We start from the raw sequence: 19,131 nt of genomic DNA, 5'->3' as shown, positions 1-19,131 counted from the left end.
ATTTTTTCTATGAGAAGACGACTATAAATGCAGGGTCATAAGTTATTTATAACTCAGAATAAGAGGATACAATAAAGGCTTTTCAGCTGCTATAACTATACTCGTCAGCTTTTCTTCCACTACTATAAAAAATGATGTGTACAAGGACAGAGAGTTATCCACTTAACTTATTAGAAGAGCTGCATTTTGGATAGAATTCATAATTAGGAATCCATTTGAAAGAAATTCTTGCACTCACATTATTAGAAATGGATATTAAAAGACTGCTACACTGTCTTTCAAATTTTGATTTTTTTTTTCAGTAGTAATCCTTGAACCTTCTAAAAAGTACCAGACAATGAAGATGGAATTATATTCTCTGACATCAGTTAAACTGGTGGCAATTGCTTCTCGTAGCTCTATTGAACGTTAAGCAAGTGGATGCATTCCTGGATAGGATTTGTTCATGTGGGGTCAGGATTTATCACAGTACATTCACTGTGCCAAGACAGGAAGGAGTTTGTTTGTCAGGTAATAATTCATTAGTCTCAGCAGCAACTCTGTCTCTACAGAATGCTCGCACTGCAAAGGATCATGTATTTCAGAGGTTTTGTATTTTAAACAACAAAACAGATAATTTCAGTGTGATGCAAAAGCTTCACTTAGTTGTGCAATTACAGAATCTTTGAAAGGGAATAGTAATTGGAAATATTAAAGAGAAAAAATTCTTCATGCAACTGTTTATATAAAGGGACCTGTATACCACAGTATCCTTCATTTAATGAAACAATAGAATTCCAGAAAGGCATCAAGACATCAGAAATAATGTTCCTAATACAAAGTTTATTTACATGTTTAAAGATGAACACTGATTAATTTCATAAAAATGTATTACAGTTTTAGACATAAAATGTTTTCTGTGATTTCTTTATCTTGTGTCAGATATTGAGTCCTGTTGATTAATCAGAAAGCACTGTCCTCTGTAAATGTTTCTGGCTACGGAAATAAGTATTTGACTGTTTTCATCAAAAAACAAACAAAGAAACACTAAGCAATCGGGATTATTTTATTTGGGGACAATATCAGCATTCTTTTAAGATAGTTGCATGATCTTTTTTAACAGTGAGATTCTTTGCATTGCAAGGATTTTCATTAGGAGATGAGACAGTATGCCTTATCTCTGTGACAGATACAGTGCCATGAATAAGGATCCTGACTTTCACAGAAAGATTACCTGGTGCATGTTCAAGTGTTGGTATGCCTCTTCTAGGACTTTGAACTGTACTACCAAGTGAATAGGAGCAGAAAGTACACTGTATCTCCCATTTTTCATTTTGCCTTCATGACCCTATCACTATAGCTAGATGAGCTAACTATCTGGTGATGGATTCAGATTTGTTAGAATTATGATTTCAGCCCAGTGTGTCCTCACAGGTTATTTAGAAAGCTCCGTGGATGTCTCCACACAGGAAATCCCTCTTCCATGCTTGACTGGAACCAATGTAGATTTATCAAGAAATCTGGAAACAGACACCCAGGAGTGTACTCATAAGAGAACAGCCTGCTCCTTATTTCCTCAGGAGTGTTAATTCATTGAGGTTATAAAGCTCCTTGGGTTTGCCTGATTGGGAAAGCAAGTCAGAAGTGCATGGCATGGGCAGAACAATACCCTTACTGTTCTGTTCCAGCTGTACTGGTCAGATGCAGGACTATGTAAAGGATAGTTACTATCAGATGATTCAATTTCTCTTAGTTACTTTTCTTCTTTAACATCTTCTCAAATAAACAGTGTAATTCTTTCTGCACTAGTTTTGCTGATTTTATATCTTTCTTTGGTTATTTTTAATTTACTGCGCCACACCTGACTAGCAGACACTGGTACTTCATTATCCTTAAGATCCTTCACCTAAGAGGAGTTCCTGCCATTCCCACTTTAATTCTTCTTTATTTCCTCCCATCATTTTCTTTCTTCCTGGAAGCACTCAAAGCCAGGCTGGATGGGGCTGTGAGAAACCTGGTCTAGAGGAAGGTGTCCCTGCTTATAGCAAGGGATTAGAATGAGGTGATCTTAAAGGTCCCTTCCAATCCAAACCATTCTCTGATTCTAAGGTATTAACAAAGTACATCTTTGTTTGGGCCCTGTTTTTCTTTTCTCTGCTTAAAGTCATCAAATATTTTATTAGATTTCTTATGACGGCTCTACTCTCAAATAAACAAATATATAAAGCAAATAAATCCTTTTAAATATCAGGTGTACTATTTGTCAAATAAAATGATAAAAAATTATCCTCATTCTCTGCAAGCAGGTGATTTCTTTCATTAGAGTAAATGTGTATATTCTACCACCTTGGAAATAAAAAGTGAAAAATAGTTTATAGTTCAAGAATTTTGGAAGATAATAAATCTACTTGTGAAATGGAATGTAAATCCAGCAGTAACCCTAGAGATTGCTTCAATAAGCCTATCCTACCAGTTCTGAAGGAAAATAGCATCTAACAATGTTGTTTACACAATAGACAGGATATGTCATTTGTAACTTGCTCAGATAAACATTGACATAATTAGGCAGGTTGTTAAAGTCCTTTAGAAGAATAGATAAAAGCTTTGCAGGAAATCTTACTTGAAATGAGTTGTTACTGATAAATGCAACTTTGAAAAAGCTTAGAAAAGCCAAAAAATATCTGCTATGGAAAATTCCTAAATGCATATTAAAAAAAAATTTGTAAGGGCTATCCTGTAGCCAGGAATATCTGTCTTCATTAAGAATTCACCAGATGTCTGAGCACTTGCAGATCATCTGGAATATGACCACATGGCACATGCAGGAGAACAGGGGGATCAAGCCCAGCCAGCATGGGTTCATGAAAGGCAGGTCCTGCCTGATCAGCCTGATCTCCTTCTATGATTGAGTGACCCACCTGGTAGATGAGGGAAAGGCTAGGGGTACAGTCAATATCAAGACCAAAAGCATTTGAATATTGCAGATATTTATGAATATACTGATGTGGTAGGAGGCAAGAGGAGATCTTCAAAAGCTCTCCAAAGGACTTAAGCACGTGAATTAGATCTTAGGAAAAATTAGCAGCACCTAAATTCAGAGGTTAAAGTTGACGTGCATGTATACACATGACATATACCTGAACTCCTTCAAATCTTCAAAGCTATAACAAGACACGTTGCCTACAGCTGTTTATGCAACTGTGTTCATTGTGGTTTAGACAGAAGCTAAAAAATACTGGAGTAAATCGTAACTATTATTTCATATTCAAAACACTTTGGGCAAAAACAAAATCTCAGGACTTACTCTTCCAAAATTAAATAAACCTGATCCTCACCCAGTTCTATTCTTCCCCTCATCTCTCTTCTGCCCTCCTTTTTTCTTTTCTATTTTTACAGTTATTAATATATATTTTTTGTAAATTATATCAAACTATATATATATATATTTCCACATGCACAGAATCATGATTCTCATCTCTATAATCCTTTCCATGAAAAAAACCACAAGAACTGAACTAGATTTCCTATAAAAATTTTATTATCTCCTGTTGATATTGAAGTTTGAGAAGTGTTTTTGTGCTGTTTAGTAGGAATTTATTTTCGCCGTCAAACGTACCATTCATAATTTTATGTGTATTTACTTTAATATAAATATTTCTTCAAACAGGTTCCTTTGTTTCCTTATGTACTTCTATTCATAAATCTTTATTTGCCCTTGACAACTGTAGGAGAATAAAGATGAATTACAAATTTACTTGTGCTGTATCCTCTGAGCCTTATATCATGAAGATTTGGCTTTCCTTAAGAGTTATGAATAATTCTTGCAATATATGCACATGATATTAAATTTAACCCTATACACTTTAAACAATTCTAGGTTATATTGCCTTTTCTCTTATATGAAAATATGTAACAATTATTAGAAATTTGTTGACAGTACAATAACTATGTACTTATTTTATTGGAGATAGGGAGCATGGTATTTCTCTAAGCAGAACTACTGTTACATTCTGAAGTAGAGAGTAAATTATATCTCTGACTTAACATCATTTATTTGTTGTTGTTATTGTGCCTCTGGTTTAAGTAAGATAAATTAAAAACCCCAAAACTCTTGCATTTCTGATAAAAACAACATCAGCAACAGAAAAAAAAAAGTAATGGAATTAAAAGCTGTGTGAGAAATTTTATGAATTTGCTATGCTGTACAAAATAAGATATGATTTTAATACTATTAAAATTGAACAAAGAAGCATTCGGGAAGAACATTTCTGCACAGTTTCACTGAAAGTTTAAATATATATATATTTAGAAAAGAAAAAATAAAAAGCTCTCAGAGTACATTTTTCTTTCACATTAGCATATAAATGTTAGACTGTGTGATGAATGCATTAAGCAGTTATATTTCTTACAGAAAACAAAACTCAGATGTTTGATGCTATGCGTATGTTGAATCTTCTACTTGCTTGATTACAAGCTCTTCCCAAACCTATTCTTCTCAACATGCAACATCCATTTCAATTAATTAAAAGGATAGAAACTCCAGCGAATCCAAAGAATACCTTTAATGTAAAAAGGGGAGTAGAACAAATGAAGTTATTTCTCTGAGCTTTTTCCTAATTTTAAAGATTAGTGAAACATAAATACTGAAATAAAGAACAATGGTGTTGTCACGGAATTAACTGGATCAGTTTATGCCCGTGACAGGGGGCAGTATGCCCCTGCCCTCCCCACCCCCCACCTGGGCCCACAAAATGGGAAGGAAGGGGGAAAAGGAAAGAAACAGCGGCAACAATCTATGGAGGTAAACTTATTTTACTAACTATGATATCGGAATACAAAATAATACAATATAATACAATCTAATTGAAATTGAGACTAATGAATGAAATAAGATATGAGAGAGAGTTCCCGAGACCGAGTCAAACCTGAAAAAGCTTGGAACGGCTAGGAAAGCACCCTCCAGCACCCACTGCCAGGCAGTAAGAGACCGCCCCCCCCGGAAGGGTCAGATCCCGTGACTTCCGCAATGTATAGGGATAGGTACGTGGAGTTAGAATATTAACACTTCCAGTACACGATGTTTTGATGTTGAATACTGAAAGTCGAATAAGAAAAAACCAAAACCATGACATTCCACCCCTTATTCTACATCACTACATCACGCTTAATATATATATATATACACACATATGCAAACAAACAAAATGATTACAAATGCATCACACGCACACGTCTATATACATGGAATTACTGTCTGCACTCCCCCAGCATCAAGTTTCCTTGTGGTACACATTGAACATCCCCATTTTCCTGCATTACCCACCAAGTAGATCCAGGTCCCTGGGCAAAAACAGTACCGCGGAGAGGTCTGCCCTTTCCAGAAGCTGGAAGAACCCAAACTGCTTTTCCCAACATGCTCTTTACGTGTACAACAGGGACCTTATCTCCCTCTACGGTATGTAGAGAGCTGGATTGGGTAGGACCATCACGATTGATAGATCCTCTGGTATTGACTAACCAGGTGGCTTCTGCCAAATGCTTCTCCCAGTGCTTAAATGTTCCGCCACCCATTGCTTTCAGCATTGTTTTTAACAACCCATTGTATCGTTCGATTTTACCAGAAGCTGGTGCATGATAGGGAATATGGTAAATCCACTCAATGCCATGATCTTTGGCCCAAGTATTTACAAGAGAATTTTTGAAATGAGTCCCATTATCTGACTCAATTCTTTCTGGGGTGCCATGTCGCCAAAGGACTTGTTTCTCAAGACCTAATATGGTGTTTCGGGCGGTAGCATGGGGTACTGCATATGTTTCAAGCCACCCAGTGGTCGCCTCTACCATGGTAAGCACATAACACTTACCACTGCGGGATCGTGGCAAGGTGATATAATCAACCTGCCATGCCTCCCCATATTTATACTTTTGCCATCGCCCTTCCTCCCAGAGTGGTTTCATCTTCTTGGCTTGTTTGATTATAGCACATGTTTCACAGTCATGAATAACCTGTGCAATAGCATCCACAGTTAAGTCCACCCCTCGGTCTCTAGCCCACTTATATGTTGCATCTCTCCCCTGATGGCCCGAGGTCTCATGAGCCCACCGAGCTAGAAATAATTCACCCTTGTTCTGCCAGTCCAGGTCTATCTGAGCCACCTCAATTTTGGCAGCTCGGTCCACCTGATGGTTATTTTGCTGTTCTTCAGTAGCCCGTCTTTTGGGCACATGAGCATCTACATGGCGCACCTTCACGACCATATTCTTTGTTCGGGCAGCAATATCTTTCCACAGTTCAGCAGCCCAAATAGGTTTACCCCTTCTTTGCCAGTTATTTTGCTCCCACTGCTGTAACCACCCCCACAAAGCATTCGCCACCATCCACGAGTCAGTGTAAAGATAAAGCATTGGCCACCTCTCCCGTTCAGCCACATCCAAGGCCAGTTGGACAGCCTTTACCTCTGCAAATTGGCTTGATTCTCCTTTCCCTTCAGTGGCCTCTGCAACTTGTCGTGTGGGGCTCCACACAGCAGATTTCCATCTGCGATGCTTTCCCACAATACGACAGGATCCATCAGTGAACAGGGCATACTTTCTTTCATTTTCTGGTAATTCGTTGTATGGTGGGGCCTCTTTAGCTCGTGATACTACTTCTGCTGGTGTTCCAAACTTTTTACCTTCAGGCCAGTCCATGATGACCTCTAGGATTCCTGGACGGCTGAGGTTCCCCATCCGCGCTCTTTGCGTAATCAACGCAATCCACTTACTCCAAGTGGCATCAGTTGCGTGATGGGTAGGGGGAACCTTTCCTTTAAACATCCAGTTCAACACTGGTAGTCGAGGTGCCAGAAGGAGCTGTGTTTCAGTACCGACCACTTCAGAAGCAGCCCGAACCCCCTCATACGCAGCTAAGATCTCCTTTTCAGTTGGAGTGTAGCCCTCTTCCGACCCCTTGTAGGCCCGACTCCAGAATCCCAGGGGTCGGCCTCGGGTCTCTCCTGAGGCTCTCTGCCACAAACTCCAAGTGGGACCTTTCTCTCCAGCAGCAGTGTAGAGGATGTTCTTTATATCCTGCCCTGTCCGTACTGGCCCTAAGGCCACGGCACGGGCTATCTCCTGTTTAATCTGTTCAAAAGCCTGCTGCTGCTCAGGGCCCCATGTAAACTCATTCTTCATTCGCGTCACATGATAAAGGGGGCTTACAATGAAGCTATAGTTTGGAACATGCATTCTCCAAAAGCCCACTACACCCAAAAAAGATTGTGTCTCTTTCTTACTAGTGGGTGGAGACATAGCAGTGATTTTGTTGATCACATCTGTCGGGATGTGACGACGGCCATCTTGCCACTTTATACCTAGGAACTGAATCTCCTGAGCAGGTCCTTTCACTTTGCTCCGCTTAACAGCAAAACCAGCACGCAGAAGAATCTGGATTATTCGCTCTCCTTTTGTGAAGACTTCTTCTGCTGTATCACCCCACACAACGATATCATCAATGTACTGCAAGTGCTCAGGGGCACTGCCCTGTTCTAATGCAGTTTGGATCAACCCGTGGCAAATGGTTGGGCTGTGTTTCCACCCCTGGGGCAAACGGTTCCAAGTATACTGAACACCCCTCCAGGTGAAAGCGAACTGTGGCCTACATTCTTTGGCCAAAGGAATGGAGAAAAAGGCATTAGCAATGTCAATGGTGGCATACCATTTGGCTGCTTTTGATTCCAGTTCATACTGGAGTTCTAACATGTCCGGCACAGCAGCACTCAGTGGGGGTGTGACCTCATTCAGGCCACGATAGTCCACCGTCAGCCTCCATTCTCCGCTGGCTTTACGCACTGGCCATATGGGGCTGTTAAAAGGCGAGTGAGTTTTGCTGATCACTCCCTGACTCTCTAGTTGACGAATCAACTTATGAATGGGGAGCAAGGAATCCCTGTTGGTGCGGTACTGCCGTCTGTGCACCGTTTTTGTAGCAATTGGTACCTGTTGCTCTTTTACTTGTAGCAACCCCACAACAGACCGATCTTCTGACAGGCCGGGCAAAACAGACAGCTGCTTAATGTTGTTTGTGTCTATAGCAGCTATTCCAAAGGCCCATCGATACCCCTTAGGATCCTTGAAATGCCCCCTTCTGAGGTAATCAATACCAAGTATACATGGAGCCCCTGGACCAGTCACAATAGGGTGCTTTTGCCAGTTCCTACCAGTGAGGCTTATCTCGGCCTCCAACACAGTCAATTCTTGAGAGCCCCCAGTCACTCCAGAAATATGGATTGATTCTGTCCCTTCATAAGTCGAGGGCATCAGAGTGCACTGTGCACCGGTATCCACCAATGCCTTATATTTCAGTGGTTCTGATGTGCCAGGCCATCGGATCCACACAGTCCAATAAACTCTATTATCCCTTTCCCCCCCCTGACTGAGGGCAGGGCCCCTCTATTCATTACCTGTGGTAACCGGAGCAACTGCACTGGCGGTTGATCTGCCTTGTAATTCTCTCACCCGTGCTCGTAGTACATGAGTAGCTTGGTCGTGCCACTTCCTCATGTCTTCTCCATGGTCACGTAAGTAACGCCACAAGGCAAGTCGCGATGTAGGATTCCTTCCTGGAGCTGGAGAGCGTTTGCCTCTAACAGCTGAGATTTTTGATTTTGCACCTGAGAAGGAGGGTTCATCGTCTTTAGTTAGTTCGATCCGTATTAGTTTCATCAGCTCCTTCAGTAGACTCTTTTGACTATTCTGATCTTCATCAAGCGTTTCTGATACTTCTACAGGTTTGTCACGATTCATCAGTGAAGACATTTGCTCTCGCATTTCATTCAGTTGCTCCGTCATTTGTGAGATGGCGGCGATGGCGGCGCGAGTTGGGGGTAGCTGTTGTTCATAGCTTTGGAGCATAAGAATCAATTCATAAACTAAGGGGCTTCTCTGTTGGTCCTGGTATCTGTCCGAGGCTGCCAATAGTGCAGAGGCGTATCTGGCTGGTGCTGTTGACGTGAGTTGCTGCCACATTTCACGCGTTGTTCTCACTCTCTCAGGGTCATGGCCTTGTGGGTCGTTAAAAACACAGTTAGGATCATACAACATTTCCACCACGGCTATTTCCCTCAAATACTGGATACCCTGTTCAACTGTATCCCATCTTTTCGTCACAGGCTTCAAGCCACTTTTGAAGGGGTACCTTTCCTTTACGGCTGTTAATACTCGTTCCCAGAGGGAGGCAGCCCCATCCAGACATCGACTAATTCCTCTGTCAATAGCTGGATCTCTGGCAATGGCTCCTAATTGGCGAGCTTCGTTACCATCTAGAGACAAGCTACTGGCCCCATCGTCCCAACAGCGAACTAACCAGGAAACGATAGCTTCATTTGGGCGCCGTATAAATTCCTTTCTTGAGCCTTGGATTTCAGTCATCTTCAGAGGCCGACGAGTAGTAATAGAAACTTCCTCTTCATCACTCTCTTCTGCATGTCTCTTAGTTTTTCCTTTTGCCTTTCTTGATGTTGGTGGTTTCGAGGAGGGCCCCTCACCTGGATCTTCCTCCACCTCCTCCTCCTCCTCTTCTTCTTTTTTCCGTTCTAGACGCGAGGACACTCGTTTCCATTTCTTGGCCTCCACAGGGGCAACTGATATTGTTACTGGTGTCTCCTGTAATTGATCAGATTTGACTTTCCCTTTGGCTTGAACCTCAGCTCGGAAACTCTCTCTCTCCAAAACAGTATTATATATGGCACGGTAAGCACAAGCCAAACCCCAAATAAGTTGTACCTCCTTAGATTTACCTGAGCCGCACTGCCCCTGTTCCAAATACTGGCTAAGTTTCTGGGGATCCCACAGGTGCTCAAGAGTGAAATCCCATGACATTGCGGGTCCCCATGCTTCTAAGATTTTTCCTAAACCTCTCCATATTCCCTGCCAGTCAGCATTCTCTGGTTCTGGAGGAGACTCCTTCTGCTTACTATTCCTGTATTGGAATACATTCAGGGAGAGTGATATTACGACCACAAGCATGAGAGTTAAGTCAGCATTGGAAAAGCGTCTGATAAACCAAAAGGAAAACCTGGAAACTGGTTTGAACATCGTGTGGTTTGTAAAATTAGCTATTCCATCTGGGATGTAGTTGCTTGTGAAATTAGCCATTCCATCCGGGATGCAAGTGTCAAAATTCGTATTAAACATTGCATATAGGTACCAAGATAGGTACCATACAGGCGTCTCCGTCAGTGCCCATATGTAGTTATATATGTACACAAGTCCACAACAAGTAATGATGACATTGATGATTCGCCAGTAGGTCGCGAGAAACACCATAGCTTTTAATCCCTTACTCAGCGCTCCCACGAAAAAGAGTGGGTTCATCGCTGGTTTCTGCTCAAAAAGGGTTAATGAATTGAAACTAACAAGAGGGGGGGGGGGGAAGGAAAAAAAGGCACTACCCAGACTAAGCAGTGCTCAAAGTTTACAAATATCCCAGAATACTGGCAGTACGCCTGGTCTTTCAAGGTCAAGTTTCCCAGCACAAAACCTGAACTACTGATAATGCTCCCTAACGAAGCTCTCTAAGAGCAGAGAGCGAGATTCGTTCTAAGAGCCAAAAAGCAAAAACCAAAAACAAAAGGCAGCTATGCCCGCATTCTCCACCAAAATCTGTCACGGAATTAACTGGATCAGTTTATGCCCGTGACAGGGGGCAGTATGCCCCTGCCCTCCCCACCCCCCACCTGGGCCCACAAAATGGGAAGGAAGGGGGAAAAGGAAAGAAACAGCGGCAACAATCTATGGAGGTAAACTTATTTTACTAACTATGATATCGGAATACAAAATAATACAATATAATACAATCTAATTGAAATTGAGACTAATGAATGAAATAAGATATGAGAGAGAGTTCCCGAGACCGAGTCAAACCTGAAAAAGCTTGGAACGGCTAGGAAAGCACCCTCCAGCACCCACTGCCAGGCAGTAAGAGACCGCCCCCCCCGGAAGGGTCAGATCCCGTGACTTCCGCAATGTATAGGGATAGGTACGTGGAGTTAGAATATTAACACTTCCAGTACACGATGTTTTGATGTTGAATACTGAAAGTCGAATAAGAAAAAACCAAAACCATGACAGGTGTGTAGAAAATATACAAACAGAACTTTCTACAGGTCAAGGAAAGATAGATTTAAATAAATTTTTATACAGAGTGTATTTTTGGGGTGGAGGTGTGGAGGGAGTCTGGGGAGGACATGGATAGAAGGGCATAGCTTTCTTCTTAATCAGCTCTTTCCCTGGGAGATAATTATTTAATAGTAAAAACTGTAGAAGCTGTAAAATTAAACAAAACAAACTGCCTAATTCCTACTATTGCTAATTCCTTCTCTAAAATTTCACTCTCTTTGTCCCTGCTGTCATTAGGAACTTTTTCTATTTCAACATGAACAGGGAATGGGATTTCTTTGTTTCTTGTGCAAATAACTCCATTTTGGTTACATTTCTTCAGTTGTTATTCTTTTTTTCTTAAAGTTCCACTTGCAATTTAATCTGTTGAGGAAACTAAAAGAAAACACTAAAGGCTTCTTTAGCATAACAACAGCAAAAGGAAGACTAGTGAAAATGTGAGCCTGCTGCTTAACAAAGTGTGTGACAGAGGTAACAGAGGACAATGAGAAAGTGGATTTACTGAATGCCATTTCTGGTTCATCAGTGGCCCAGATGAAGGGATAGAGTCCACCTTCAGCAAGTCTCAGATTTTACAAATTTGGGAGGAGTGGCTGACACACCAGAATGCTGCGCTGCCATTCAGCAAGACCTGGACAGGCTGGAGAGTTGGGTGGAATGGGACCTGATGAGGTTGGGGTGGGGAGGAAAACCTGCAGTTTAGGGAATGACCTGGAAGAGCTCTGTGGAGAAGGGTGTGGGTGTCCTGGTGAACAGCAGGTTGGCCTTGTGGCCAGCAGTATGTCTTTGTGGCCAAGAAGGCCAGTGGTATCCTGGGGTGCATTAAAAAGAGTGTGGCCAGCAGGTCAAGGGAAGTTATCCTTCCCCTCTACTGCCTGGTGAGGCCACATCTGGACTACTGTGTCCTGTTCTGGGCTCTCCAGATCAAGGAAGAGAGGGAACAACTGCAGAGAATCCAGCGAAAGGATACAAAGATGGTTATGGGCCTGGAATGGTTCAACTCAGAGAGGAGAAACCTGAAATGGGATCTTATCACTGCTTACAAATGACTAAGGGATGAGAGTCAAGTGGATTGAACCAGGCTTTTTTCAGTGGTGCCCAGCAAAAAAACTAGGGGTAATGGGCAAAAACTGGAATACAGGAAGTTCCATCTGAACTTGAGAAAGAACATCTTTGAGGATGGCAGAGCACTGAAACAGGCTACCCAGAGAAGTTGCTGAGTCTCCTTCTCTGGAGATATTCAAAACCCACTTGCTGCCTTCCTCTGCAACCTACTCTAGGGACCCTACTCTAGTAGGGGAATTGGTCTCATTTATGATAGGTTTCTTCAGTGATACAAAGGCTGGAAATCTTACCATACAGTCTAAATAGCAAGATTATGCTATTTAATATGCACAGTATGTGCACCCTGTAGGGTCATTTATTCTATAAGCAAGATTTTAATTACTGTGTTTATGCTGATGACATCCAAATACGATAGGTATATCAAACAATTCATGATGACTTAGATAAGCTTATCTCTAATCTGGAAGGGTATTTATCACATATTCAGAGTTGAATGTCTGCTAACAGTTGGTGTTTAAAACAGAATTGATTTTGTTTGGCCCATTGCCTGCTAAATGGCATTTATGGTACCATTTGTTGGGGATATAAAAATGCTTTCTCACTGAATAATTTTGATATTATATTTGACCTTGAAACTTATTTTGAAGGCCACATTGTTAATTCTTCATATTTCCATATCAAGAATTTAGCAAGGTTAAGGGCATTGCCATTCTAGCATGATCTAAAGCTCTTGGTTTATGTCCTATAACATAAATGGTGGAAAAATGTAATTTATTGTTTGCAAACTTCTCTTAGATGTTTTCTTTACACAATTCAGCTGTATAGAATTTGGTACCCACAGCATTTGCTAGAAATCCACTATGAGATCATGTCTGAGCTGTCTCTCAAAATTATTTAGAGATGCTAGTCCCTGTTGAGAAATTACGCAGCTCAGAAATTAGCTGGTATAGAAAGTAGCAGTGGGTGATGCCATCTGAATACATGAATCAAATGTTTGGATAATTTTTTAGTAAGTAAACCTGTGAGAATTTCCAGTGTTTCTCTCTATGACTGCTGCAGAATTCACTACTCTTCTCTAGAAAGTGATTTAAGGTGTTTGGAGGAGCTGTGTATTTTAGTAGTTTATTTTTTCAGAAATCTTTCACATGAAGTGACAGAAATTGCTATAGCACTTGAACCATTTTATGCCATTTTAGTTAGAAAAGCATTTAGTTGGAAAAGCACTAATTTAATCTGACTTAGTTATAAGTGTTTGATCTGAATTTCATTAATTTTTTTGAAATCCTGTGGTTTTAGGAAATGAGCAGTGGAGTTGGCAAATGATCAGCTGATACTCAGTCTTGAAATTCAGAAGGGAGAAAGATGCATGGTGATCCCCAGCGTCACGTTTGAAGTGTCAATCTTTATCATAGAAACATGCTGTCATACAGGCCATTTTACTGCTCAGAACACTTCCCAATTTACTATTTATTTTTTAATAAATGGAATAAATAGACTCCTGTCTTTATTCCCGTTTGGTTTATTTACATTTATGTTTTCTAGAAGTGTGTATCTAACCACTTTCCTACTCTCAGCAGAGATCACTGTTGGGTGGGTGGTAAAAAGTAAATTTGTAGTAGTATGATAAGGGATGAGGCTTGTGTTTCTGATCCTGTGGGAGCCAAACCACTAGCACTTATCCTCTACCCTTGTTAGAGAATCACTATGCCCACCAACTATAGATGTGAGACCAAATGTTGCTGACTTTGCTAACTGAGCTGCACAATGTCATAATACTGTCACAGGCAAAACCGACCTATTGTTAAGAGCTAAGAAATCTGTGTTAGTCCAGCTGATGTTTTAACTGCATAATTAAATACAAACAGAAATTGTTTGTCCAGTATAATATTAAAAATATTCTTAGCACAACTCAATACAGAGAGGCCTCATTAGCTAAAATATAATTAAAGTCTTTCAGTAGGAAAAGGCCTTCAAGATCATTCCAATCTTAGCTATTGCATCTTGTCTCTATACTGTGTCCCTTAGTGCTGTGTCCTCATACCATGTCCTTAAATAACTTAAATGAGATGAAGATTCCACCTTTTCTCCAAGCAGCCCATTCCAAAGCTTGACCATACTCTGCATGTAGAAATTCTTCCCAAAGTTATATAGTTATAGTTGCAGTACATAAAAATTGTGCAACATCTAACTTCTTTTTAAACAGATTTTTTGCAATGTTTTACCTGAATGTTATTTTGCTATTTAGATTGAAAAAAAAATCTGGAAGCTTATCTAAGGAAAATTTGACCTAAATTGCGTCTTTGACATGTTCTTCAAAAACTATATATGTATTTATTTATTTTTTAATTAGTACTTAAAATTTTGTGTCTAATTTAAGCACGCTCTTACTCACTGTCTGTAACTAGAGACTGATGCGAAGATATTAATATTCAATGATGTTTATCTGATTTTTAAAGTTTTGTTTTACTACCACTAAAAGTAAGATTTCTTCTGTTACAAGCATGTAATTTCAGTCTTAGAGGCAAGAATATGTGCTTATTTATTGAAAAGCCATGTCTATTCATAGGTTAAGCTTTTGCTTAACTTTAGCATATTTGAATTCCTTTGAATTGCATATGAACTAAGGATCTGTACATAATTTGATTGCAGAAAGTGTTGTTTGTTTTCCTAGAGCTGTCAATGTCATTTTTTTTTAACAGACACTGCATGATTGACATGGATCACATGGAAAACAACGAACCTTTCAGTGTTTTAAATGTCATATGAAATATTGTCTAGAACATTGTTCCAATGAGTAAATGTGCACTCTGTGCTTGATAAGAAAACTATTCCACTTAATGTATTTAACAGTGACATAAATATGAGAACTCTACACTTTTTATTTATTTTCAGAAATACTCGTAGCATAACAAAAGAATTTAAGATATTTTTTCCCATCCTTTTCCACAGGAGACAGAGTACTATGACATCTATTAAAAAAACAAAACCAAAACCTTTTATTTACAAGAACTTAAAAAAACAATATTAATACTTTGTTATTCAGCAATGGGAAAAGGAACTGCACAGATGCACTATTAATATGTAGGGTATGTTGCTCTTAATATCACACAGAGAATTCAACTTATTGACATTGTATACCATGCCCAGTATAATGTCCTGGGAACCCAGGATTAGATACACTCAACAGAGGCATTATTAAAATAAATGCAAACATGACATACCTAATCTTACCTTAGTACTGAGAATACCATATTAACATTATAATGAAAGTACCTTGTATTACTGAATGCAATTAATTAGAAATGAGATTAAATTAAAATTTATGTCACCCGCAGCTTTCCGTAATGTGGCTCATAGAAATAAATAAATATATATATATATATAATAAAATTATAAAATAACTTATAACATATATAAAAATATATATATATATTCAGAAAAAGTAAAAATAGTAAAAAAAAATCCTAGAATACAGAAATAGCTGTTGCATTGTTTACATTTTTTGTTAATTAAATTAGTTGTTGAATTAATTCCTTCTACTATAAAATGGGAAATAAAATGCCTGGAATTTGTATTTCTCAAAACAGAAAGATTTTAAGTAGGATAACTGTATGTCAGTAAATCACGAAAGTTGTTAACTCTACATCATTTTCTGAAAAGCTGTTAGCAGTCTGAAGATGTGTTTCAAATATACAGGAATTAAGTCCAGGGCATGAATATTGCAAGAAGTCTAATAAATACATGGAAAGAATATGTTTCTGTCTCTGAATGCAATCACAGTAGAAAACTTTCAAGGTAGCATCTCCTCCTATATTAAACTTGACTGCCAGAGGTTACATGGTAAATATAGCAGATACTGTACTTCAAGGCAAAACAGCCTCAAGATGTGCAAAAAATTGGATAAGCCTCAGTTCCACTGGAAAAAAAATAAGGTCTCTATGTTGTGAAAAAATAGTCTTATAACACACCCATGGTATAAAACTGAAAGTGATCTGCCATTGTGTGCTTGCATCCCAGAAAGCCAGTTGTACACTGGGCTACATGAAAACAAGCATAACCAGCATGTTAAGGGAGGTGAGCATCTCCATCTGCTCCACTCTTGTGAGTACGCACCTACAGTACTGTATAATCAATGAAAATTATATAAAGGAATACTACATAATCAAATAATATTAAGATGTTAAAATAATGAAATAAGCAAGAGAGTTAGGCACAGCAAGACAAAGAGAATAAATAGGATGCTTACCTGTGTCATAGGCTTGCCCAGGAAAGACCAGTGGAGTAGATCTTCCAAAGAGAGAGAGAGATCCTTCCCCACTGGTAGTCAGCTCTTAAATGGGTCTAGGAGAGGTGCAGCCAGGCTCCACCCCTTCCTGCAGCACAGGTGAATTGCTTTCACCTGTGCTCCCAGGGCTGACTCATTGCTCGCCTCAGGTGATTAATCAGAGGTTCAGGCCATGACTCAGCAGTTCCCATGCAAGTACTGTGTTCAGCTCTTGGGTCTCCAGCGTTAGAAGCATGTGGACCTATAAGAGCAGGTCCAAAGGAGGCTGCAAGGATGCTCAGAGGGCTGGAGCACCTTTCCTATTATGAGAGGCTGAGAGAGTTTAGATTCTACAAAAAAAAGAAAGCTGGTGAGGGACTTTGTATCCAGGATCATAGTGTTGATATATGTTACATAGAGGTAATGGTTTAAAACTAAAGGGAGAGTTAGATTTGGTATTAGAAGGAAATTATTCACTCAGAGAATGTTGGGGCCGTGGAACAGGTTACCCAGAGAGCTACAGATGCCCCATTCCTGCACGCATCTAAGGCCAGGTTGGATGAGACCCTGGGCAGCCTATGGCTGGAGGGTTGGAACTAGATGATTTTTAGCTCAAGCCTTTTTATGGTATGATTCTACAAAACCTTTGTGAATATTCTCAAAAGCAAGATATAATGTTCAAAAAGTTCTCCTGACTTTTCTTACCATCACAACAGAGCTACTCTGAATATGATTAGCCCTTTACTGCTTTAGTTATTTGTGCCATAGTCAGATGACAATCATGCATATTCAAAATGGAGTTTGTTTTTGCACACCTCCTGATTGCTGTCTCTCAATAAACATCATAATGTTTCTATTATTGGATCACAATACATTTGCTAGATGGTAAAAGTCTTCTATTTTCTTAAATGAAAATAAGAATGCAATTATGTATATTTATAACTACACATAACACATATTTTAATAGGTAACTGTGGATATATAGGGATTTTTCTAGTGCTCTGTATTTATGGTTTGTTAAAAGTGTCACTAGTGTACTAAAGTACATTCATAGAGTTAATATGCTACTTCAGTCTTTGGGCGTTTTAAGAAACAACTGCTGCTATTATCAGATGGCAAATAATTAACACAGTAGACTTGAATACTGATTGAATAGTATTAATCTGATAAAATATTTTAAATTATTTATGACTTCTGTGATTTTACTTACCTATAATAAAGAGAGCATTAGGAAGCTACTTTCTCTAGCTTATGTTTGATTAAATGAATAATTCCAATTTTTTACATGGTAAATGTGAATGAAATTTTCTGTTCTCTATTTAGTTGCTTGAAACTTTCTATAAAGCAATTCCAAAAGCCCAGAAACCAAATGCATGCCGTGGAAACAGGAAAATTGTATGCATGCAGAAAACTGATTTTCTTTGCATTTTAAAAAGTAATTTCACTATTATTATTAAAAAACCTCTTGTGTACAAATGATAAATGACATGGTATAATGTCAAATAATGTGCATCTTAGTTTGCATTTGTGATACATTTAAGAAAACAAAAGTTAAAAAAAAGCAATTTATTCTTTGAAGTCCAGCATAAAAAATTCGGATTGGATATCTATGCTGACAACAATAACAAAAATGTGAATGATGTAAATGGCTCCATTTGTTTACTACCCAGAAGATTTTATTAATTCCTTTTTCCAAAATGTAATTTTTGGAACATATCTGAACTGAAGTAAGAGGAAGGAAAACAAAGGAGCTATCACAGATGATTTCCAAAATTTTATTATTCATGATTGACCTTTTATTTTTTTTCTCTTAACTCAACATCCTCCCTCCCTTCCACCTTCCCTCCCTCCCTTCCACCTTCCCTCCCTCCTTTCCACCTTCCTTCCCTCCCTCCTTCCTCTCTCTCTCTCTGTCTCCCTCTTTCACATCTACTGTTTGGCCTTCATCAAGATTCAGCAAATGAATGCTGATGGATACATTTTTTTCTGCATGGAGAAATTCAATGACACACTTTGCATCGTATGTGTTTCCATGTCAGACACCATTTTGTCTGTCTGCCCCTCTGCTGCCATCTGTTCCTTGGCACAGAGTATAACAGCATATTGTTGAGAAGGTTCAGTCTCTACTGCCATACCACCAAAAGCCATCTCTGACATTGTAGACCAACATAACAGGAGGCTACTACTTTCGGAGCAGCCCTCCTACAAACTTCATGTGATCTACTGTTAAATTTAGAGTTTCTTTGCCCTTTCTTTTTGTGTTTATTTTGAAGACCTTTTTGGAATTACAAATTAAATGTTGAATATCTTGAAGATTTGGAAAATGGCCTCAACAATTAATAGATAAATACAAGTTTGCAGTTTAAAACAACCATCTGCACATGGCACTGTTTTTAAAAGAAACTTTTGTTCACACAGTGTTACAGATGAAACAAGTAAAGTGAGACTGTCTATGGTGCTCCAGTTTGTGATGTAAGCCTGTAGCCAAACTCAATATTTCCAAATTATCTTACACTACAAATGAGTAAAACTAACCTTATGAAGATGAAAATGACTTTGCCATGCCATTTTCTTCAGTAGGAGCTGCTCGTTATCAGTGTATTTGAAAGTAAGGTCCTAGCTTTACTGAGGTTTACTGTATAGCAACCCATAAGCTTCAGATTCAA

At 39.2% G+C, this 19,131-nt stretch overlaps 1 protein-coding gene across 1 annotated transcript; it reads right to left on the bottom strand.

Annotated features, from left to right (window-relative positions):
- Positions 1-8,409: 8,409 nt before the first annotated feature.
- On the bottom strand, positions 8,410-11,054 carry LOC149916777 (uncharacterized). Its single transcript, XM_090145907.1, has one exon. The coding sequence runs from the start codon at positions 10,330-10,332 to the stop codon at positions 8,410-8,412; it is 1,923 nt and encodes a 640-aa protein (XP_090002033.1). The 5' UTR covers positions 10,333-11,054.
- Positions 11,055-19,131: the final 8,077 nt, after the last annotated feature.

The sequence above is a fragment of the Phasianus colchicus genome, chromosome 9 (genome assembly GCF_987193195.1).
Source record: "Phasianus colchicus chromosome 9, bPhaCol1.hap1.1, whole genome shotgun sequence".
Taxonomy (NCBI): Eukaryota; Metazoa; Chordata; class Aves; order Galliformes; family Phasianidae; genus Phasianus; species Phasianus colchicus.
The sequence above is the reverse complement of the archived record's forward strand: the minus strand, read 5'-3'. Positions and strand labels throughout refer to the sequence as shown.

Bases quoted from the DNA above. Each gene is read 5' to 3' on its own strand.
- LOC149916777 (XM_090145907.1), bottom strand. From the start codon at position 10,332: ATGAACCCACTCTTTTTCGTGGGAGCGCTGAGTAAGGGATTAAAAGCT.